Source organism: Panulirus ornatus, chromosome 16, assembly GCF_036320965.1.
Source record: "Panulirus ornatus isolate Po-2019 chromosome 16, ASM3632096v1, whole genome shotgun sequence".
In the NCBI taxonomy this organism is placed as follows: domain Eukaryota; kingdom Metazoa; phylum Arthropoda; class Malacostraca; order Decapoda; family Palinuridae; genus Panulirus; species Panulirus ornatus.
In genome coordinates, this window is record NC_092239.1 from 40,437,687 (window position 1) to 40,461,783 (window position 24,097).

At 40.6% G+C, this 24,097-nt stretch overlaps 1 protein-coding gene across 1 annotated transcript in view; it reads left to right on the plus strand.

Annotated features, from left to right (window-relative positions):
* Vps13D (vacuolar protein sorting 13D) overlaps positions 1-24,097 on the plus strand; it is a 772,012-nt gene that overhangs the window by 668,266 nt on the left and 79,649 nt on the right. The window contains exon 66 of the mRNA XM_071670877.1: positions 3,198-3,372. Coding sequence (XP_071526978.1) covers positions 3,198-3,372 — 175 coding nt within the window. The remainder of the gene's footprint in view (positions 1-3,197; positions 3,373-24,097) is intronic.

Consider the following 24,097-nt stretch of genomic DNA (forward strand, 5'->3'; position numbering starts at 1 on the left):
CAATGTGTGGTGTGAGGTGGTTTTATCGAGTAAGTAATGTAAGGGTAAGAGAGATGTGTGGAAATAAAAAGAGCGTGGTTGAGAGAGCAGAGGAGGGTGTTTTGAAATGGTTTGGTCACATGGAGAGAATGAGTGAGGAAAGATTGACCAAGAGGATATATGTGTCGGAGGTGGAGGGAACGAGGAGAAGAGGGAGACCAAATTGGAGGTGGAAAGATGGAGTGAAAAAGATTTTGTGTGATCGGGGCCTGAACATGCAGGAGGGTGAAAGGAGGGCAAGGAATAGAGCGAGTTGGAGCGATGTGGTATACAGGGGTTGACGTGCTGTCAGTGGATTGAATCAGGGCATGTGAAGCGTCTGGGGTAAACCATGGAAAGCTGTGTAGGTATGTATATTTGCGTGTGTGGACGTGTATGTATATACATGTGTATGTGGGTGGGTTTGGCCATTTCTTTCGTCTGTTTCCTTGCGCTACCTTGCAAACGCGGGAGACAGCGACAAAGTATAAAAAGAAAAAAAAAAAAACATATATATATATATATATATATATATATATATATATATATATATATATATATATATATATATATATATATATATATATTGATCCCTGGGGATAGGGGATTAAGAATACTTCCCACGTATTCCCTGCGTGTCGTAGAAGGCGACTAAAAGGGGAGGGAGCAGGGGGCTGGAAATCCTCCCCTCTCGTTTTTTTTTTTTTCCAAAAGAAGGAACAGAGAATTGGGCCAGGTGAGGGTATTCCCTCAAAGGCCCAGTCCTCTGTTCTTAATGCCACCTCGCTGACGCGGGAAATGGCGAATAGTTTAAAAGAAAGAAAAGAATATATATATATATATATATATTTTTTTTTTTTTTTCAAACTATTCGCCATTTCCTGCGTTAGCGAGGTAGCGTTAAGAACAGAGAACTGGGCCACTGAGGGAATATCCTCACCTGGCCCCCTTCTCTGTTCCTTCTTTTGGAAAATTAAAAAAAAGAAATTGAGAGGGGAGGATTTCCAGCCCCCGCTCCCTCCCCTTTTAGTCGCCTTCTACGACACGCAGGGAATACGTGGGAAGTATTCTTTCTCCCCTATCCCCAGGGATAATATATATATATATATATATTTCCAGCATTAACAAGGTAGCATTAAGAACAAAGGACTGGGCCTTTGAGGGAATATTCTCACCTAACCCCCTTCTCTGTTCCTTCTTTTGGAAAATTAGAAAAAATAAAAAGAGGGGAGGATTTCCAGCCCCCCACTCCCTCCTCTTTTAGTTGCCTTCTACAACATGTAGGGAATATGTGGGTAGTATTCTTTCTCACCTATCCCCAAGGATAATATTTTTTTTTATTTATTTTGCTTTGTCGCTGTCTCCCGCGTTAGCGAGGGAGCGCAAGGAAACAGACGAAAGAATTGCCCAACCCACCCACATACACATGTATATACATACACGTCCACACACGCAAATATACATACCTATACATTTCAACGTATACATATATGTACAGACACAGACATATACGTATATACACATGTACATAATTCATACTGTCTGCCTTTATTCATTCTCATCGCCACCCCGCCACACAGGAAATAACAATGCCCTCCCCCCTCATGTGTGCGAGGTAGCGCTAGGAAAAGACAACAAAGGCCACCTTCGTTCACACTCAGTCTCTAGCTGTCATGTAATAATGCACCCATACCACAGCTCCTTTCCACATCCAGGCCCCACAGAACTTTCCATGGTTTACCCCAGATGCTTCACATGCCCTGGTTCAATCCATTGACAGTATGTCGACCGCGATATACCACATCGTTCCAATTCACTCTATTCCTTGCACGCCTTTCACCCTCCTGCATGTTCAGCCTTTCCATGTAGCTTATGTATCTCAGTTCTGGTACTGTTTTTTGTTGCCCACCTCTGGCCCTTCCTTATTAGCTCTTTGTGTTTCTTCAGGTGTGGTGACTAAAACCATAGAAGCAATTTCTAGTTTTGGCCTTATGTACTGTATGCATAGATTGCTGAATATTTCCTTATCCATATACTCTAAAGCTGTTCTGATATTTGCAAGCAGACAGTTTGTCTCCCTAACTATTCTCTTAGTATGGAACTCTGGTGATTGGTGAGGGGTGATGATGACATCTGAGTCCTTCTCACACACAGAATCCTGAAATCTATAACATGCTAGAAAGTAATCATACTGAGACTTTCACTTTGTCCCATCCTCATTGCTTTATATTTGCTGGGGTTGAGTTTCAGACCAACTGTAGAGTCTGTTTTGGTCTTCTTTTAAGTTGATTTAGTTCTTGCTTTTCACTTCCCTCATAACCTTTGTACCACCTATAAACATGTTCAGGTAGGATTTCATACCTTTAGACACACATTTACACATATCAAATAGATGGTTCCAGAACAACCTTGTGGCACTCTGCCAGTCACCTCAACCCATTTGGGAAAATCACTAGTAGGATGTTTCCTTTGTTCCCTCTCACTTAGATAATCGTCCATCAGTTGAGGGAGTCTCCCTCTTACTCCTGCCTGGTGATCCATCTTCTTGATCACTCTCCCATATGGTACCGTATTAAATGCTCTCTCACAGTCCAGATACAAACAGTCCAGGACTGTACTCACTCTCTCTTGAGGAGCTGTAAGAAGTTTGTTACATGCTTATTGCCGCCTCTTTATTGAATAGCTTTTGAAACAGTCATGTACACATTCTCCATTTACAAGTTGAAACATCCTGGAATGACATATGGATTAAGCTTGTGTATAATTGTGGCCTGTTTATTAATGCCTGTTGTGTAGTTACAGACCTTCATGAAAACCTCTATAGTGTATTGTTTTTCTTTTAAGGTATTCGATATATGACACCATATTATCTAAAAGTACTGTAAATTTGTGTGATATGGATTACACCTTTTAGCCAATATTTTATGTAAAATGAATTACAAAAACTAGAGAGAAAAATAAATCATCTACATGTTCAGATGTGCAGACAAAAGAGCAAAGAATTATTACAGTTCACTGTAGGTTGTTAGTATAGTTCTGGTATGTAACAGTATTGTTAGTGTCTACATGTCCAGAAGAATCTCAAATCTTTTTCTTATACTTGTGCTGAAACTTTGTATCAATCTTGATATGGTTCTTATGGTGTTTGAAATTTAATTGTTTCTTCTCTATAATCTCAGGAATTGAAGTCACAGGCAATGAAAATCTTAGGATCAACAGATTTCCTAGGTAATCCATTTGGTTTCTTCGCTGATGTGAGTGAAGGCGTGAGTGAACTAGTTCATGAAGGCTCTGTTGGTGGCCTAGTGTGGAACGTGACGCATGGCATGGCCAATTCTGCTGCCAAGGTGACGGGTAAGCTTTTTGCCTGCTTCAAATTTTGCTTTTTTCCAAACAGGGATCAGCAAGTGAGCAAGTAAAATGAGTCCTACTTCATTTGGGAATAATAGGCAAAATCCATATTACAACCTTTGGATGATAAAACCACCCCTTCCTAAGGACAGGTTCACTGGATGAACCACTGCATGCCACCATCCTCTCAAGCAGCAAGATTCGATCCAGGTTTAGTGAACCCACCCTTCAACCATCTTCTATTACAAGCATTTTTCATTATCAGCATAATGATTATCCAAGTAATCCTTTTAACACATCCATTCCAAGGTTTACAATGGAACTAGTCCTTTTGCCCCAGATTACTATTGCACATACCCAAAAATTATGTTATGGTTGATTAAGGTGTCACTACAAGATGAAGTGAGCTTCATGGAAGGACACTCTCTGTCATTCCAGCTGAAGAGTTAGGTATATTCTTAATTTCAGAAAGAGCCTGGTATAGATTTTTAGTTGAGGTAAAAGACATAAGGCCACTTCCTTGTAAATAATCAGTTTCAAATATGATAAGCTCTAAGTAGAGTGAAATGCATTGTCAGACACTCCAAGCATGAAGCAAGAGAGACGAAAGATTTGAATATGAAGTAAAAGAGGTGGCTAAGTCTAAATACCTTTGTGATTAGGGGAAGTTTTAGTTATGTTTCAGTTTACCTGAAATCTTTCTGTGATTAGCAAAGGAGAGGAAAGACACAAAAATTGTGGTTAAAACTTTTTAACTCAGAGGATAAAGCTGTTGGCCACATTCAGGTTCAGGTTGCAGTTCTTTCATTAATTTTTTATAGCTTGCTTTAAAGACCAACTGACTCAGCAGATTAGGAGCTTTCAGCCGCTTATTGTCTTTTTAAAGAGCTTTCTTGGTAATAAGGATGTGACAGAAAAGACTAGTGATAAATTCTGTTCAGTCTTTTTTTCCTGAGGAGCAGGATAGCAGAGTTCCAGCACATCTCAAAGAGTTAGACTTCCGTAGCCATTTCCTGGAATGGTAAATAGTTTCACTTCACAACATTCTTCTTCATTTCAAAAGCATTCCGAACAAAGGAACAAATCCGCCCTCCCTCTTACCAACAGAAAGTTTCCTTTTTTCACAAGATTTCTTGATAAAAAAAAGTGCTCGAAGGAGCTCAGATATAGTATTGAATCACTCTGTTTTTTTATCATAACATCCAATGTAGGCCAGACCCTGACACAAATTCCCACAGTTTACTTATTCAGAAATGTGACCCAGAGGAGTCATCAGACTGCAGTAAAGCTTCCTATTTACTGTACCAAAAACAGCTGGTCCAAGAAAAGGATGATTTTTGACTTGTTAACTCTTAGAATATTAACTGTTGTAAAACTGTTTAGGATGCCCACCATTCATCAGTTAAATCAGGTCATTCCAACACAATCCAGGACAGTAAACTTCAGATTTTATAATGCTTACTGGTAGAATTCCATCTACTCCAATTTTAGAGATTACCTAGGCTTCAAAATGAAAAATGAGACTAGGCAGTTTACAGTCATGTATTGTGGCTCAACTTGCTCCACCATTTTTGCACCAAAATATAGAAAAAAACATTATTTCATCCATTCATTCACTTAGGAAGATGAACTTCCTGGGACATGTGGATACAATCATACTATAATCATGGTCTCATTCACTCAGGAAGGTGAACCTCCTGGAACACATGGATGATATTATACTAAAGTCATGGCCTAACTCACTCAGAAGTTGAACTCCATGGCACACATGGATGACATCATACTGTAGTTATGCCCTCATTGAAAGATTATTGGAAACCTCATTGAAAAATAGTACTTCCATCCCCCCAAGCATAGGGTGACCAAAGTCAAATCTCTTACTGGCATTGAGGATTGAATAGCTAGTGCTCCTATAGGACCTGTTGAAATGTCTTGCTATGTATAACATACTCAGTACATCACACTGTATTGTTCATGCAACATCAACACTTACAAACATAGTGCACATAAGCCCACACTAATTACAAAAATTTGGGAAACAAGCAGTGTTTGTGGGAAATTTGTGTTGTTATATATGGCCTTTGATGGGGATATGGCAACATTTTCCTGTTCAAGGTCATACATATTCCTGCCAATGGCCACATCTTTTTGTTCAAGGCCATTCATTACAATCATACATCTGAACCGGCTTGCTCCACATCAATATGTTATCTTCCTAAGCTTAAACGGGTAAGATGCAGGAAAAAACCTAACTTTGTTTCTAATAATCAAGATCTTAACTTTCCCCAGTATGCCATTGAATCATCGTACATAGCAACATTAATGCTAAGGGACAAATGTCAGGCTTCATGTTCATGGTGGGTAACTTGGGGTACCAGAATGAGTATTATATATGACTGAATATAACGTGTGTCAAGTATATATGGAGGCTTTGTTCACATCCATTTTACTTTTGTCAGTATTTCTGTAATTCCTCATAATTCCCCATTTTCACTTTGTAATAATGATACCTTAACACTTCTGCTATCCAAAATGATACTATACATGCATTCCTCCAATATTCAGGCACCTCTCCATGATCCATATATATATTGAATATCCTTACCAACCAATCAACAACACAGTGACCCCCTTTCTTGATAAATTCAACTGCGATACCATCCAATCCCACCCACCTTGCTGAATTTTGTCTTTCGGAAGGCTTTCACTTCCTCTTCTCTTTTCACCAAACCATTCTCCCTGACTCTCTCACTTTGCACACCACCACATCGTAAACACCTTGCATCTGCCACTCTATCATCAAACACATTTAATAGTCTTTCAAAATACTCACTCCATCCTCTAACTTCATCACTACCTGTAATCACTTTCCCTTTTGCTCCTTTCACCAATGTCCCCATTTGTTATCTTGTCTTTTGCACATTATTTACCTCCTTCCAAAACATCTTGTATTCTCCCTAAAGTTTAATGATACTTTTTCACTTTGACTCTCATTTGCCCTTTTTTTCAACCCGTGTACCTTCTCTTGATCTCTTGTTGCGTTCTCCTTTACATCTCCCGATCATTTGGACTTCTCCCTTGTAAGTACTGCCAAAACACCTTGCTTTTCTCTCCCACTAGCAACTTTGCTTTACCTTAACCCTTACTAACCTATTTAATCATCCACCACTCACTACCCTTTTTAATCTGTCCAACTTCCACCTTTCGCATGACACATGCATCTCTTGCGCATACCATCCCTGCTTCCCTGAATACTTCCCTTTCCTCACCTGCTCCCCTCACTTCATTTGCTCTCACCTTGTGCCATTCTATGTTCAGTCTCTCCTAGCATTTCTTCACACAAGTCTTCTTTCCAAGCTTACTTACTGTCACCACTCTCTTCTCTCAGACATTGTGTCCTCTTTTTTGAAAACCTCTAAAATCTTCACCCTCACCTCCACAAGATAATGATCAGACATCCCACCAGCTGCCCCTCTCAGCACATTTGCATCCAAAAATCTCTCTTTTACCTGCCTATCAATTAATCTTCAATCTAATAATGCCTGTTGACGACGTGTCTTACCCATACACGTCTACTTGTTTATACCTTGCTATTTAAACCAGGTATTTCCAATGACCGGTCTTTCTTCAGCACACAACTCCACAAGCTCTTCTCCATTTCCAGTCATAACATTGAATACCCCAAGCACACCAATTATACCCTCTTCTGCCACATTACTTACCTTTGCATTTAAATCACATATCAGTAATACCCGGTCTCGTGCACCAACACTGCTGACACTTACTCAACTGCTCCCAAAACACTTGCGTCTCATAATCTTTCTTCTCATGGACTAGTGCCTAAGCAAGCACCAATAATCACCCCTCTCTCACCATCCACTTTCATTTTTATCCACATCAATCTAGAATTTACTTTCTTACACTGTATCACACACTTCCACAACTGCTTTAGGATTAGTGCTACTCCTTCATTATTTCATGTCCTCTCACCAACCCATGCTTTACTCCCAAGACTTTTCCAAACCTATATTCCCCTTTACCCTTGAGCTTCATTTCATTCAGAGTCAGATTATCCAGGTTTATTTCCTCAAACATACTACCTATCTCTTTTTTCTTCTCATCTTGGATACATTCACACATATTCAGGCACCCCAATTTAAGCCTTCAAGAAGTAAGAGCTCTCCCTGCCTGACTCCTATTTCCTCTTTCAGAAATTGAAATATATATATATATATATATATGGTGTGGGAGGCAAGTTGTTAGAAGCAGTGAAAAGTTTTTATCGAGGATGTAAGGCATGTGTATGTGTAGGAAGAGAGGAAAGTGATTGGTTCTCAGTGAATGTAGGTTTGCGGCAGGGGTGTGTGATGTCTCCATGGTTGTTTAATTTGTTTATGGATGGGGTTCTTAGGGAGGTGAATGCAAGAGTTTTGGAAAGAGGGGCAAGGATGAAGTCTGTTGGGGATGAGAGAGCTTGGGAAGTGAGTCAGTTGTTGTTCGCTGATGATACAGCGCTGGTGGCTGATTCATGTGAGAAACTGCAGAAGCTGGTGACTGAGTTTGGTAAAGTGTGTGAAAGAAGAAAGTTAAGAGTAAATGTGAATAAGAGCAAGGTTATTAGGTACAGTAGGGTTGAGGGTCAAGTCAATTGGGAGGTGAGTTTGAATGGAGAAAAACTGGAGGAAGTGAAGTGTTTTAGATATCTGGGAGTGGATCTGGCAGCGGATGGAAACATGGAAGCGGAAGTGGATCATAGGGTGGGGGAGGGGCGAAAATTCTGGGAGCCTTGAAGAATGTGTGGAAGTCGAGAACATTATCTCGGAAAGCAAAAATGGGTATGTTTGAAGGAATAGTGGTTCCAACAATGTTGTATGGTTGCGAGGCGTGGACTATGGATAGAGTTGTGCGCAGGAGGATGGATGTGCTGGAAATGAGATGTTTGAGGACAATGTGTGGTGTGAGGTGGTTTGATCGAGTAAGTAACGTAAGGGTAAGAGAGATGTGTGGAAATAAAAAGAGCGTGGTTGAGAGAGCAGAAGAGGGTGTTTTGAAATGGTTTGGTCACATGGAGAGAATGAGTGAGGAAAGATTGACCAAGAGGTTATACGTGTCGGAGGTGGAGGGAACGAGGAGAAGAGGGAGACCAAATTGGAGGTGGAAAGATGGAGTGAAAAAGATTTTGTGTGATCGGGGCCTGAACCTGCAGGAGGGTGAAAGGAGGGCAAGGAATAGAGTGAATTGGAGCGATGTGGTATACCGGGGTTGACGTGCTGTCAGTGGATTGAATCAAGGCATGTGAAGCGTCTGGGGTAAACCTTGGAAAGCTGTGTAGGTATGTATATTTGCGTGTGTGGACGTATGTATATACATGTGTATGTGGGTGGGTTGGGCCATTTCTTTCGTCTGTTTCCTTGCGCTACCTCGCTAACGCGGGAGACAGCGACAAAGCAAAAAAAAAAAAAATATATATATATATATATATATATATATATATATATATATATATATATATATATATATATATATATATATATATATATATATATATATATATATATAAATGGGAAACAGAAGAAGGAGTCACGCGGGGAGTGCTCATCCTCCTCGAAGGCTCAGACTGGGGTGTCTAAATGTGTGTGGATGTAACCAAGATGTGAAAAAAGGAGAGATAGGTAGTATGTTTGAGGAAAGGAACCTGGATGTTTTGGCTCTGAGTGAAACGAAGCTCAAGGGTAAAGGGGAAGAGTGGTTTGGGAATGTCTTGGGAGTAAAGTCAGGGGTTAGTGAGAGGACAAGAGCAAAGGAGTAGCAGTACTCCTGAAACAGGAGTTGTGGGAGTATGTGATAGAATGTAAGAAAGTAAATTCTCGATTAATATGGGTAAAACTGAAAGTTGATGGAGAGAGATGGTGATTATTGGTGCATATGCACCTGGGCATGAGAAGAAAGACCATGAGAGGCAAGTGTTTTGGGAGCAGCTGAATGAGTGTGTTAGTGGTTTTGATGCACAAGACTGGGTTATAGTGATGGGTGATTTGAATGCAAAGGTGAGTAATGTGGCAGTTGAGGGAATAATTGGTATACATGGGGTGTTCAGTGTTGTAAATGGAAATGGTGAAGAGCTTGTAGATTTATTTGCTGAAAAAGGACTGGTGATTGGGAATACCTGGATTAAAACGCAAGATATACATAAGTATACTTATGTAAGTAGGAGAGATGGCCAGAGAGCGTTATTGGATTACATGTTAATTGACAGGCGCGTGAATGAGAGACTTTTGGATGTTAATGTGCTGAGAGGTGCAGCTGGAGGGATGTCTGATCATTATCTTGTGGAGGCTAAGGTGAAGATTTGTATGGGTTTTCAGAAAAGAAGAGTGAATGTTGGGGTGAAGAGGGTGGTGAGAGTAAGTGAGCTTGGGAAGGAGACTTGTGTGAGGAAGTACCAGGAGAGACTGAGTACAGAATGGAAAAAGGTGAGAACAATGGAAGTAAGGGGAGTGGGGGAGGAATGGGATGTATTTAGGGAATCAGTGATGGATTGCGCAAAAGATGCTTGTGGCATGAGAAGAGTGGGAGGTGGGTTGATTAGAAAGGGTAGTGAGTGGTGGGATGAAGAAGTAAGATTATTAGTGAAAGAGAAGAAAGAGGCATTTGGATGATTTTTGCAGGGAAAAAATGCAATTGAGTGGGAGATGTATAAGAGAAAGAGACAGGAGGTCAAGAGAAAGGTGCAAGAGGTGAAAAAGAGGGCAAATGAGAGTTGGGGTGAGAGAGTATCATTAAATTTTAGGGAGAATAAAAAGATGTTCTGGAAGGAGGTAGATAAAGTGCGTAAGACAAGGGAGCAAATGGGAACTTCAGTGAAGGGCGCAATTGGGGAGGTGATAACAAGTAGTGGTGATGTGAGAAGGAGATGGAGTGAGTATTTTGAAGGTTTGTTGAATGTGTTTGATGATAGAGTGGCAGATATAGGGTGTTTTGGTCGAGGTGGTGTGCAAAGTGAGAGGGTCAGGGAAAATTATTTGGTAAACAGAGATGTAGTAAAAGCTTTGCAGAAGATGAAAGCGGGCAAGGCAGCAGTTTTGGATGGTATTGCAGTGGAATTTATTAAAAAAGGGGGTGACTGTATTATTGACTGGTTGGTAAGGTTATTTAATGTATGTATGACTCATGGTGAGGTGCCTGAGGATTGGCGGAATGCGTGCATAGTTCCATTGTACAAAGGCAAAGGGGATAAGAGTGAGTGCTCAAATTACAGAGGTATAAGTTTGTTTAGTATTCCTGGTAAATTATATGGGAGGGTATTGATTGAGAGGGTGAAGGCATGTACAGAGCATCAGATTGGGGAAGAGCTGTGTGGTTTCAGAAGTGGTAGAGGATGTGTGGATCAGGTGTTTGCTTTGAAGAATGTATGTGAGAAATACTTACAAAAGCAAATGGATTTGTATGTAGCATTTATAGATCTGGAGAAGGCATATGATAGAGTTGATAGAGATGCTCTGTGGAAGGTATTAAGAATATATGGTGTGGGAGGCAAGTTGTTAGAAGCAGTGAAAAGTTTTTATCGAGGATGTAAGGCATGTGTACGTGTAGGAAGAGAGGAAAGTGATTGGTTCTCAGTGAATGTAGGTTTGCTGCAGGGGTGTGTGATGTCTCCATGGTTCTTTAATTTGTTTATGGATGAGGTTGTTAGGGAGGTGAATGCAAGAGTTTTGGAAAGAGGGGCAAGTATGAAGTCTGTTGTGGATGAGACAGCTTGGGAAGTGAGTCAGTTGTTGTTCACTAATGATACAGTGCTGGTGGCTAATTCATGTGAGAAACTGCAGAAGCTGGTGACTGAGTTTGGTAAAGTGTGTGAAAGAAGAAAGTTAAGAGTAAATGTGAATAAGAGCAAGGTTATTAGGTACAGTAGGGTTGAGGGTCAAGTCTATTGGGAGGTAAGTTTGAATGGAGAAAAACTGGAGGAAGTAAAGTGTTTTAGATATCTGGGAGCGGATCTGGCAGTGGATGGAACCATGGAAGCGGAAGTGGATCATAGGGTGGGGGAGGGGGCAAAAATCCTGGGAGCCTTGAAGAATGTGTGGAAGTCGAGAACATTATCTCGGAAAGCAAAAATGGGTATGTTTGAAGGAATAGTGGTTCCAACAATGTTGTATGGTTGTGAGGCGTGGGCTATGGATAGAGTTGTGCGCAGGAGGATGGATGTGCTGGAAATGAGATGTTTGAGGACAATGTGTGGTGTGAGGTGGTTTGATCGAGTAAGTAACGTAAGGGTAAGAGAGATGTGTGGAAATAAAAAGAGCGTGGTTGAGAGAGCAGAAGAGGGTGTTTTGAAATGGTTTGGTCACATGGAGAGAATGAGTGAGGAAAGATTGACCAAGAGGATATATGTGTCGGAGGTGGAGGGAACGAGGAGAAGTTGGAGACCAAATTGGAGGTGGAAAGATGGAGTGAAAAAGATTTTGTGTGATTGGGGCCTGAACATGCAGGAGGGTGAAAGGAAGGCAAGGAATAGAGTGAATTGGATCGATGTGGTATACCGGGGTTGACGTACTGTCAGTGGATTGAATCAGGGCATGTGAAGCGTCTGGGGTAAACCATGGAAAGCTGTGTAGGTATGTATACTTGCGTGTGTGGACGTATGTATATACATGTGTATGGGGGTGGGTTGGGCCATTTCTTTCGTCTGTTTCCTTGCGCTATCTCGCAAACGCGGGAGACAGCGACAAAGCAAAAAAAAAAAAAAAATATATATATATATATATATATATATATATATATATATATATATATATATATATATATATCCCTGGGGATAGGGGAGAAAGAATAGTTCCGATGTATTCCCTGTGTGTCGTAGAATGCGACTAAAAGGGGAGGGAGTGGGGGGCTGGAAATCCTCCCCTCTCGTTTTTTTTAATTTTCCAAAAGAAGAAACAGAGAATTGGGCCATGTGAGGGTATTCCCTCAAAGGCCCAGTCCTCTGTTCTTAACACTACCTCGCTGATGCGGGAAATGGCGAATAGTACGAAAGAAAAAGAAAGATATATATATATATATATATATATATATATATATATATATATATATATATATATATATATATATATATACACAGGTACACCACTGAATTACCGGTAACTGATAGTTCGGTGTCTCCTTTAGTTGGGAAAAAATTATGTGAGGGAACTTGAAATTACTGCAGCCGCCAGACTAGTTTACTTTGCGGCCACAGATGGCGTTGTGTGTAGGTCACACTTATTTACATTCTTTACACTGCACTTGTTGGTGGTGATACTGCAATTCTGTGAGATTCTTAGCTTATTTTGCTTAGAATTAACCCTAGCTGTGGCACCTAAGACATATGAGAGTGTCAGTCAGTGATTTCACAGGGTATCATGTGTCAAAGGAAAAAGTTGTTCCTGAGTTGCTTGAGTATGCTAAAAGTGTTACAGGACCTGTTGCAAAGGATATGGCAAGTAATCTTTATGAAGAAAATCTAAACAAGTGGATGAATGTCGACAACAAAATTATAGACACTGTTCTGAATGCTGATAAAAACACAGGAAGTGATGAAGATGACACAGTGATGAAGATGGAAGAGATGTAGCTGAAAAACTTTCCATTGAAAAATTGATTGAATTGATGAGTGAATTAATCAAAGGGCTAGAGCAACATACCTTTGCTACAAAACAAGAACTAATGAATTTTCATTTGTTGCATGAAAAATTACACAGGGAAAAATCTAGACGCATGAAGCAACTTTGCTTGGATAAAATGTCTAAGAAGATAGCAAAGAAGAATATGTTTCACAGCAGTAGGCCTTCCGGTACATCAACTTCAAGTGCCCCAGATGTCTCACTTGCAACATCAAAAATCCAAGATGAAACGATCAACTATGAAACAGACAGTAATTCTGACTGCCCTCAACTTCCAGACCTTTGTGATTAGCTTTATAGTTCCAGTAAAAGTCTAAAATCTGCCACTTTGGGAGCAGCAGTGCTGCAGCATTCTTTGTAAGTAAAGAAATTAATAAATTTGCATTTAATTTTTGTTTAATCTTTAATTAATACCTGTGATCTTGTTTCACTAATGTACTATTGTACAAGTACCTGTACTTCTTTCATTTATTTATTTTACATTTAATAGGCTTATTCCTCTGTTCTTAGCGCTACCTTGCTGACACGGGAAATAGCAAATAGTATGAAAAAAAAAAAAAAATATATATATATATATATATATATATATATATATATATATATATATATATATATATATATATATATATATATATGCTCAAATTACAGAGGTATAAGTTTGTTGAGTATTCCTGGTAAATTATATGGGAGGGTATTGATTGAGAGGGTGAAGGCATGTACAGAGCATCAGATTGGGGAAGAGCAGTGCGGTTTCAGAAGTGGTAGAGGATGTGTGGATCAGGTGTTTGCTTTGAAGAATGTATGTGAGAAATACTTAGAAAAGCAAATGGATTTGTATGTAGCATTTATGGATCTGGAGAAGGCATATGATAGAGTTGATAGAGATGCTCTGTGGAAGGTATTAAGAATATATGGTGTGGGAGGAAAGTTGTTAGAAGCAGTGAAAAGTTTTTATCGAGGATGTAAGGCATGTGTACGTGTAGGAAGAGAGGAAAGTGATTGGTTCTCAGTGAATGTAGGTTTGCGGCAGGGGTGTGTGATGTCTCCATGGTTGTTTAATTTGTTTATGGATGGGGTTGTTAGGGAGGTAAATGCAAGAGTTTTGGAAAGAGGGGCAAGTATGAAGTCTGTTGGGGATGAGAGAGCTTGGGAAGTGAGTCAGTTGTTGTTCGCTGACGACACAGCGCTGGTGGCTGATTCATGTGTGAAACTGCAGAAGCTGGTGACTGAGTTTGGTAAAGTGTGTGGAAGAAGAAAGTTAAGAGTAAATGTGAATAAGAGCAAGGTTATTAGGTACAGTAGGGTTGAGGGTCAAGTCAATTGGGAGGTGAGTTTGAATGGAGAAAAACTGGAGGAAGTGAAGTGTTTTAGATATCTGGGAGTGGATCTGGCAGCGGATGGAACCATGGAAGCGGAAGTGGATCATAGGGTGGGGGAGGGGGCGAAAATTCTGGGGGCCTTGAAGAATGTGTGGAAGTCGAGAACATTATCTCGGAAAGCAAAAATGGGTATGTTTGAAGGAATAGTGGTTCCAACAATGTTGTATGGTTGCGAGGCGTGGGCTATGGATAGAGTTGTGCGCAGGAGGATGGATGTGCTGGAAATGAGATGTTTGAGGACAATGTGTGGTGTGAAGTGGTTTGATCGAGTGAGTAACGTAAGGGTAAGAGAGATGTGTGGAAATAAAAAGAGCGTGGTTGAGAGAGCAGAAGAGGGTGTTTTGAAGTGGTTTGGGCACATGGAGAGAATGAGTGAGGAAAGATTGACCAAGAGGATATATGTGTCGGAGGTGGAGGGAACAAGGAGAAGAGGGAGACCAAATTGGAGGTGGAAAGATGGAGTGAAAAAGATTTTGTGTGATCGGGGCCTGAACATGCAGGAGGGTGAAAGGAGGGCAAGGAACAGAGTGAATTGGAGCGATGTGGTATACCGGGGCTGACGTGCTGTCAGTGGATTGAATCAAGGCATGTGAAGCGTCTGGGGTAAACCATGGAAAGCTGTGTAGGTATGTATATTTGCGTGTGTGGATGTATGTATATACATGTGTATGGGGGGGGGTTGGGCCATTTCTTTCGTCTGTTTCCTTGCGCTACCTCGCAAACGCGGGAGACAGCGACAAAGTATAAAAAAAAAATATATATATATATATGTATATATATATCATAGGGTGGGGGAGGGAGCGAAAATCCTGGGAGCCTTGAAGAATGTTTGGAAGTCGAGAACATTATCTCGGAAAGCAAAAATGGGTATGTTTGAAGGAATAGTGGTTCCAACAATGTTGTATGGTTGCGAGGCATGGGCTATGGATAGAGTTGTGCGCAGGAGGGTGGATGTGCTGGAAATGAGATGTTTGAGGACAGTGTGTGGTATAGGTGGTTTGATCGAGTAAGTAATGTAAGGGTAAGAGAGATGTGTGGAAATAAAAAGAGCGTGGTTGAGAGAGCAGATGAGGGTGTTTTGAAATGGTTTGGGCACATGGAGAGGATGAGTGAGGAAAGATTGACCAAGAGGATATATGTGTTGGAGGTGGAGGGAACGAGGAGAAGTGGGAGACCAAATTGGAGGTGGAAAGATGAAGTGAAAAAGATTTTGAGTGATCGGGGCCTGAACATGCATGAGGGTAAAAGGCGGGCAAGGAATAGAGTGAGGATCGATGTGGTATACCGGGGTTGACGTGCTGTCAGTGGATTGATTGAATCAGGGCATGTGAAGCGTCTGGGGTAAACCATGGAAAGCTGTGTGGGGCCTGGATGTGGAAAGGGAGCTGTGGTTTCGGGCATTATTGCATGACAGCTAGGGACTGAGTGTGAACGAATGGGGCCTAGCACTACCCCGCACACATGAGGGGGGAGGGGGATGGTATTCCATGTGTGGCGAGGTGGCGATGGGAATGAATAAAGGCAGACAGTGTGAATTGTGTGCATGGGTATATATGTATGTGTCTGTGTGTGTATATATATGTGTACATTGAGATGTATAGGTATGTATTTTTGCATGTGTGGACGTGTGTGTATATACATGTGTATGTTGGTGGGTTGGGCCATTTCTTTCGTCTGTTTCCTTGCGCTACCTCGCAAACGCGGGAGACAGCGACAAAGCAAAATAAATAGATATAAATAAATAAAAAATATATATATATATATATATATATATATATATATATATACCTGGTTTAAAAAGCGAGATATACATAAGTATACGTATGTAAGTAGGAGAGATGGCCAGAGAGCGTTATTGGATTACGTGTTAATTGATAGACGCACGAAAGAGAGACTTTTGGATGTTAATGTTCTGAGAGGTGCAACTGGAGGGATGTCTGATCATTATCTTTTGGAAGCGAAGGTGAAGATTTGTGGGGGTTTTCAGAAAAGAAGAGAGAATGTTGGGGTGAAGAGAGTGGTGAGAGTAAGTGAGCTTGGGAAGGAGACTTGTGTGAGGAAGTACCAGGAGAGATTGAGTACAGAATGGAAAAAGTTGAGACCAAAGGAGGTAAGGGGAGTGGGGGAGGAATGGGATGTATTTAGGGAAGCAGTGATGGCTTGCGCAATGGATGCTTGTGGCATGAGAAGCGTGGGAGGTGGGTTGATTAGAAAAGGTAGTGAGTGGTGGAATGAAGAAGTAAGATTATTAGTGAAAGAGAAGAGAGGCAATTGAACAATTTTTGCAGGGAAAAATTGCAAATGAGTGGGAGAGGTATAAAAGAAAGAGGCAGGAGGTCAAGAGAAAGGTGCAAGAAGTGAAAAAGAGGGCAAATGAGAGTTGGGGTGAGAGAGTATCATTAAATTTCAGGGAGAATAAAAAGATGTTTTGGAAGGAGGTAAATAAAGTGCGTAAGACAAGGGAGCAAATGGGAACTTCAGTGAAGGGGGCTAATGGGGAGGTGATAACAAGTAGTGGTGATGTGAGAAGAGATGGAGTGAGTATTTTGAAGGTTTGTTGAGTGTGTTTGATGATAGAGTGGCAGATGTGGGGTGTCTTGGTCGAGGTGGTGTGCAAAGTGAGAGGGTTAGGGAAAAGGATTTGGTAAATAGAGAAGAGGTAGTAAAAGCTTTACGGAAGATGAAAGCCGGCAAAGCAGCAGGTTTGGATGGTATTGCAGTGGAATCTATTAAAAAAGGGGGTGACTGTATTGTTGACTGGTTGGTAAGGTTATTTAATGTATGTATGACTCATGGTGAGGTGCCGGAGGATTGGCGGAATGCTTGCATAGTGCCATTGTACAAAGGCAAAGGAGATAAGAGTGAGTGCTCAAATTACAGAGGTATAAGTTTGTTGAGTATTCCTGGTAAATTATATGGGAGGGTATTGATTGAGAGGGCGAAGGCATGTACAGAGCATCAGATTGGGGAAGAGCAGTGTGGTTTCAGAAGTGGTAGAGGATGTGTGGATCAGGTGTTTGCTTTGAAGAATGTATGAGAGAAATACTTAGAAAAACAAATGGATTTGTATGTAGCATTTACGGATCTGGAGAAGGCATATGATAGAGTTGATAGAGATGCTCTGTGGAAGGTTTTAAGAATATATGGTGTGGGAGGCAAGTTGTTAGAAGCAGTGAAAAGTTTTATCGAGGATGTAAGTCATGTGTACGTGTAGGAAGAGAGGAAAGTGATTGGTTCTCAGTGAATGTAGATTTGCGGCAGGGGTGTGTGATGTCTCCATGGTTGTTTGATTTGTTTATGGATGAGGTTGTTAGGGAGGTGAATGCAAGAGTTTTGGAAAGAGGGGCAAGTATGCAGTCTGTTGTGGATGAAAGAGCTTGGGAAGTGAGTCAGTTGTTGTTTGCTGATGATACAGCGCTGGTGGCTGATTCATGTAAGAAACTGCAGAAGCTGGTGCCTGAGTTTGGTAAAGTGTGTGAAAGAAGAAAATTAAGAGTAAATGTGAATAAGAGCAAGGTAATTAGGTACAGTTGGGTTGAGGGTCAAGGCAATTGGGAGGTAAGTTTGAATGAGGAAAAGCTGGAGGAAGTGAAGTGTTTTAGATATCTGGGAGTGGATTTGGCAGCGGATGGAGCCATGGAAGCGGAAGTGAATCATAGGGTGGAGGAGGGGGCGAAAATTCTGGGAGCCTTGAAGAATGTTTGGAAGTCGAGAACATTATCTCGGAAAGCAAAAATGCGTATGTTTGAAGGGGTAGTGGTTCCAACAATATTGTATGGTTGCGAGGCGTAGGCTATGGATAGAGTTGTGTGCAGTAGGGTGGATGTGCTGGAAATGAGATGTTTGAGGACAATATGTGGTGTGAGGTGGTTTGATCGAGTAAGTAATGTAAGGTTGAGAGAGATGTGTGGAAATGAAAAGGGTGTGGTTGAGAGAGCAGAGAAGGGTGTTTTGAAATGGTTTGGTCACATGGAGAGGATGAGTGAGGAAAGATTGACCAAGAGGATATATGTGTCGGAGGTGGAGGGAACGAGGAGAAGAGGGAGACCAAATTGGAGGTGGAAAGATGGAGTGAAAAAGATTTTGTGTGATCGGGGCCTGAACATGCAGGAGGGTGAAAGGAGGGCAAGGAATAGAGTGAATTGGAGCGATGTGGTATACCGGGGTTGACGTGCTGTCAGTGGATTGAAGCAGGGCATGTGAAGCGTCTGGGGTAAACCATGGAAAACTGTGTAGGTATGTACATTTGCGTGTGTGGACGTATGTATATACATGTGTATGGGGGGGGGTTTAGCCATTTCTTTCGTCTGTTTCCTTGCGCTACCTCGCAAACGCGGGAGACAGCGACAAAGTATAATAAATAAATATAAATAAATATATATATATATATATATATATATATATATATATATATATATATATATATATATATATATATATATATAAACAACCATGGAGACATCACACACCCCTGCCGCAAACCTACATTCACTGAGAACCAATCACTTTCCTCTCTTCCTACACGTACACATGCCTTACATCCTCGATAAAAACTTTTCACTGCTTCTAACAACTTGCCTCCCACACCATATATTCTTAATACCTTCCACAGAGCATCTCTATCAACTCTATCATATGCCTTCTCCAGATCCATAAATGCTACATACAAATCCATTTGCTTTTCTAAGTATTTCTCACATACATTCTTCAAAGCAAACACCTGATCCACACATCCTCTACCACTTCTGAAACCACACTGCTCTTCCCCAATCTGATGCTCTGTACATGCCTTCACCCTCTCAATCAATATCCTCCCATATAATTTACCAGGAATACTCAACAAACTTATACCTCTGTAATTTGAGCACTCACTCTTATCCCCTTTGCCTTTGTACAATGGCACTATGCACACATTCCGCCAATCCTCAGGCACCTCACCATGAGTCATACATCCATTAAATAACCTTACCAACCAGTCAACAATACAGTCACCCCCTTTTTTAATAAATTCCACTGCAATACCATCCAAACCTGCTGCCTTGCCGGCTTTCATCTTCCGCAAAGCTTTTACTACCTCTTCTCTGTTTATATATATCATTTTCCCTAACCCTCTCACTTTGCACACCACCTCGACCAAAACACCCTATATCTGCCACTCTATCATCAAACACATTCACCACACATTGTCCTCAAACATCTCATTTCCAGCACATCCACCCTCCTGCGCACGGCTCTGTCCATAGCCTACACCTCGCAACCATACAACATTGTTGGAACCACTATTCCTTCAAACATAGCCATATTTGCTTTCAGAGATAATGATCTCGACTTCCACACATTCTTCAAGGCTCCCAGGATTTTCACCCCCTCCCCCACCCTATGATTCACTTCCACTTCCATGGTTCCATCCGCTGCTAGATCCACTCCCAGATATTTAAAACACTGTACTTCCTCCAGTTTTTCTCCAAACTTACCTCCCAATTGACTTGACCCTCAACCCTACTGTACCTAATAACCTTGCTCTTATTCACATTCACTCTTAACTTTCTTCTTTCACACTCTTTACCAAACTCAGTCACCAGCTTCTGCAGTTTCTCACATGAATCAGCCACCAGCGCTATATCATCAGCGAACAACAACTGACTCACTTTCCAAGCTCACTCATCCCCAACAGACTTCATACTTGCCCCTCTTTCCAAAACTCTTGCATTCACCTTCCTAACAACCCCATCCATAAACAAATTAAACAACCATGGAGACATCACACACCCCTGCCGCAAACCTACATTCACTGAGAACCAATCACTTTCCTCTCTTCCTACACGTACACATGCCTTACATCCTCGATAAAAACTTTTCACTGCTTCTGACAACTTGCCTCCCACACCATATATTCTTAGTACCTTCCAGAGAGCATCTCTATCAACTCTATCATATGCCTTCTCCAGGCATATATATAATTGGAAGTCGAGAACATTATTTCAGAAAGCAAAATTGGGTATGTTTGAAGGAATAGTGGTCCCAACAATGTTTCATGGTTTCGAGGCGTGGGCTATGGATAGAGTTGTGCACAGGAGGGTGGATGTTCTGGAAATGAAATGTTTGAGGACAATATGTGGTGTGAGGTGGTTTGATCGAGTAAGTAATGTAAGGGTAAGAGAGATGTGTGGAAATAAAGAGTATGGTTGAGAGAGCAGAAGAGGGTGTTTTGAAATGGTTTGGTCACATGGGGAGAATGAATGAGGAAAGATTGACAAAGAGGATATATGTGTCAGAGGTGGAGGGACCGAGGAGATGTGGGAGACCAAATTGGAGGTGAAAAGATGGAGTGAAAAAGATTTTGAGTGATCGTGGCCTGAACATGCAGGAGGGTGAAAGGCGTGCAAGGAATAGAGTGAATTGGAACGATGTGGTATACCGTGGTCGACGTGCTGTCAATGGATCGAACCAGGGCATGTGAAGCGTCTGGGGTAAACCGTGGAAAGTTCTGTGGGGCCTGGATGTGGAAAGGGAGCTGTGGTTTTGGTGCATTATTTCATGACAGCTAGAGACTGAGTGTGAATGAATGGGGCCTTTGTTGTCTTTTCCTAGCGCTACCTTGCACACATGAGGGGGGAGGGGGGTTGTTATTCCATGTGTGGCGAGGTGGCGATGGGAATGAATAAAGGCAGACTATGAATTGTGTACATGTGTATATATGTATATGTCTGTGTGTATATATATGTGTACATTTAGATGTATAGGTATGTATATTTGCGTGGGTGGATGTGTATGTATATACATGTGTATGTGGGTAGGTTGGGCCATTACTTTCGTCTGTTTCCTTGCGCTACCTCGCTAACGTGGGAGACAGCGACAAAGCAAAATAAAGTAAATAGTTATATATACATTTAATATTTGACTTAAATTTCTAGCACATTAGATGCATGGAAGATGTATAATTAGTGGGTAAAGGTGTGTTGATGAATTATTATAATGTGACCATGGTTGTTCCGGCAAAGTGGTTAATCCGGCAAAGCTTTGGAGCCAAGAGTGCCGGAAAATCGGTGGTGTACCTATATATGTGAAGTGAGGTTTCTGAAAGTTTTGTTGATTTTCACATGTGGTATGTCTACTTTTGCATAAATTAACCCCCTGTTTTCTCAGATCTGCATACCACTCCTAACTGTTCCTGTTAGTTATCACAGAATTAGAAAAGAATGCAAGTCATGTTTTATCAGTGTAGGAGTATCTTGTTAAACTTTTTGCTCACATTCACAAGTTACTTCTTTGATACCCTTAAGCGATTCGGTGTTGTAAACAGCAGTGTGCAGTTATGTAGGAAGATGCTGCAAATGCCAGTCTTCAGACTCAATTTCCCACCACAAGTTGAATTTTATGCACATTGCTGGCTCTGTTGGCATCTATAGACTGACAACCCAAACAAAGAATGAGTCCTTGGAGCTGCCAGAAGGCTGCAGTAAACTGGTATTGACCATGATGGGCATTTACACGTGTCTAGAAACCCCCTCTGTCTGAGATACTCACCACTGCCTGTAGTGCCCACCACCACACCACTACTACATCCATGCCACCCTGTATTAGGATTTTCTAGGCTGGTAAATATGTGTTTTTTAAACTAGGAATGCTCAGCTCCTAGTTCATTAGAAAAAATGATCATGTTGATATATATTGTGTACCTAATCATGTTGAATTGTTAAAAATTTTTTGCACACTTTGGATTAGTTAGTCCGGTAAATGATGTGTTTTTGTAAACTTTAAACATTTGAACCTTATTTTAATTCATGAGACAAAAATTATTGTTTCTTGTATATTTTTTGCACCTTTTTGTAAACTGGAAAAAGATATTTTGCTGTTTTTGTACACTGGAGAGGCCAGAAAAATCATTCATGCAGTGAAAGTTTTGATTGAAATAATTATTGAATTTTTTACCCTAGTGTGCCTCTTGCCAGTGAGATGTGAATTTTTTCCCTGAGATGATAATAGGAAATATTTGGGAGCTTCAGGAATATATATATGACAGTCTTTTAGACAAGAGTCAGAAAAGAAAATTGCCTGAATTCACCCTTGAAACGTTTTATCATTAGCTTGTATCAGGTAAGTGTTCTTTGAAATTTGATAATCTTAAACATGATCTCGTTGTGAATAAGAAAAAGCTAGATCTTATCTCTAATACAAAGATCTTATGGCTTTCTGTTTGTATTTGCTTTCAGCTTCTTGACTTATGAGTGCTTTTATTTTGTGTGGCTTATGTTGCATTGGTACCCTGTCACCTAGTTTTGCTTTGTTTTGTTTACTTTTTTACACTTTTAAGTATGACATATTTTTTAAGGTACGAAAGATGGAGATGTACTTTATGTTGAGTATAATGACCTTTAGACAATGAAGTAAGCTTATATATCAGAATGGTATGATGACGTCAGATAGCCAATAGAAGTAGTACAGTATCAGTATTTATTTGATTAGGCTTAGACATTACACAGCAATGTATGGTTTTTAGAATCAAAGCTTCAAAATTTAAGAATGGAATGGACATTATATAACCATATTTAGTTTTAAGAATTAGAACTTTGATATTCAAGAATAAGGAACAGTTAGAAGATCCCATTCCATATTTTCTCAGATTAAGCAGTATTCATCTTACAGATTTTTTGGGTTATAGATTTTAATTTTTTTTTGATGGGGTGCTTTGGATTTTTGTCTTTATATATATATGGAATTTCTATATGGATTATTCAAAAGCATTCTGCTTTACAAACTTTTTTATATACTTATTCACCATTTTCCATTTTAGTGAGCAAGGAACAGATGAAAAAGCCTCATTCACTCACTCACTCACTGTCATGTTTAATGCACTGAAACTACAGTCCTGCATTTACATCCAGGACCCCCAGACATTTCCTTGGTTTTCACTGACTGCTTCATATGTCCTGTTTCAGTCTGCTGACTGCACGTACCCCTTGTATACCACATCACTCTGATTCACTCTATCTTATGCATGCCTTTCACCCTCCTGCATACTTAGGTCCAGATCACCCTCTTCAGCTCTCTTGACCATTCTCTTTTTATTACCATACCTCTCTCTTACCCCATCATTTCTTCCTCGATCAACCATCCGCACATCTCGTACTGTTCTCAGATAATTCATTTTCAACACACCCACCGTCTTTTGCACATTCGCATCTATAGCCAATACCTTGCATCCATACATCATTGGGTCTACTATAACGTCAGACATACCCATTTTCACCCTTCCAGAAAGTGACCTCTCTTTCCACACATTACCCAGTGCTCCCTGAACTTTTGCCTCCTCTCTCACCCTATGACTTATCTCCACTTACATGGTTCCATTTGCTGCCAAGTCCACTCTCAGGTATCTAAAGCACATCACTTTCTTCATTCAAACTCACATTCTAAGGGAACTGTTTCTGTGCATTACTAAACTTGATGACCGTGTTTTTATTCAAACTTATCTCAACTTTTTCCTTTCAAACTCTCTCAAACTGAAACACCAATTTGTGTTGTTTCTTATTGAATCTACCACTAGTATTGTGTCATCAGCAAACACTCTCCTATATAACTTAACAGGTGCCTTTATAATATGACACTGTACATGCATTCTGCCAACAGTTAGGCACTATCATGATGCATATGTGTATTTAAAATCCTAACTAACCAAACAACAACACA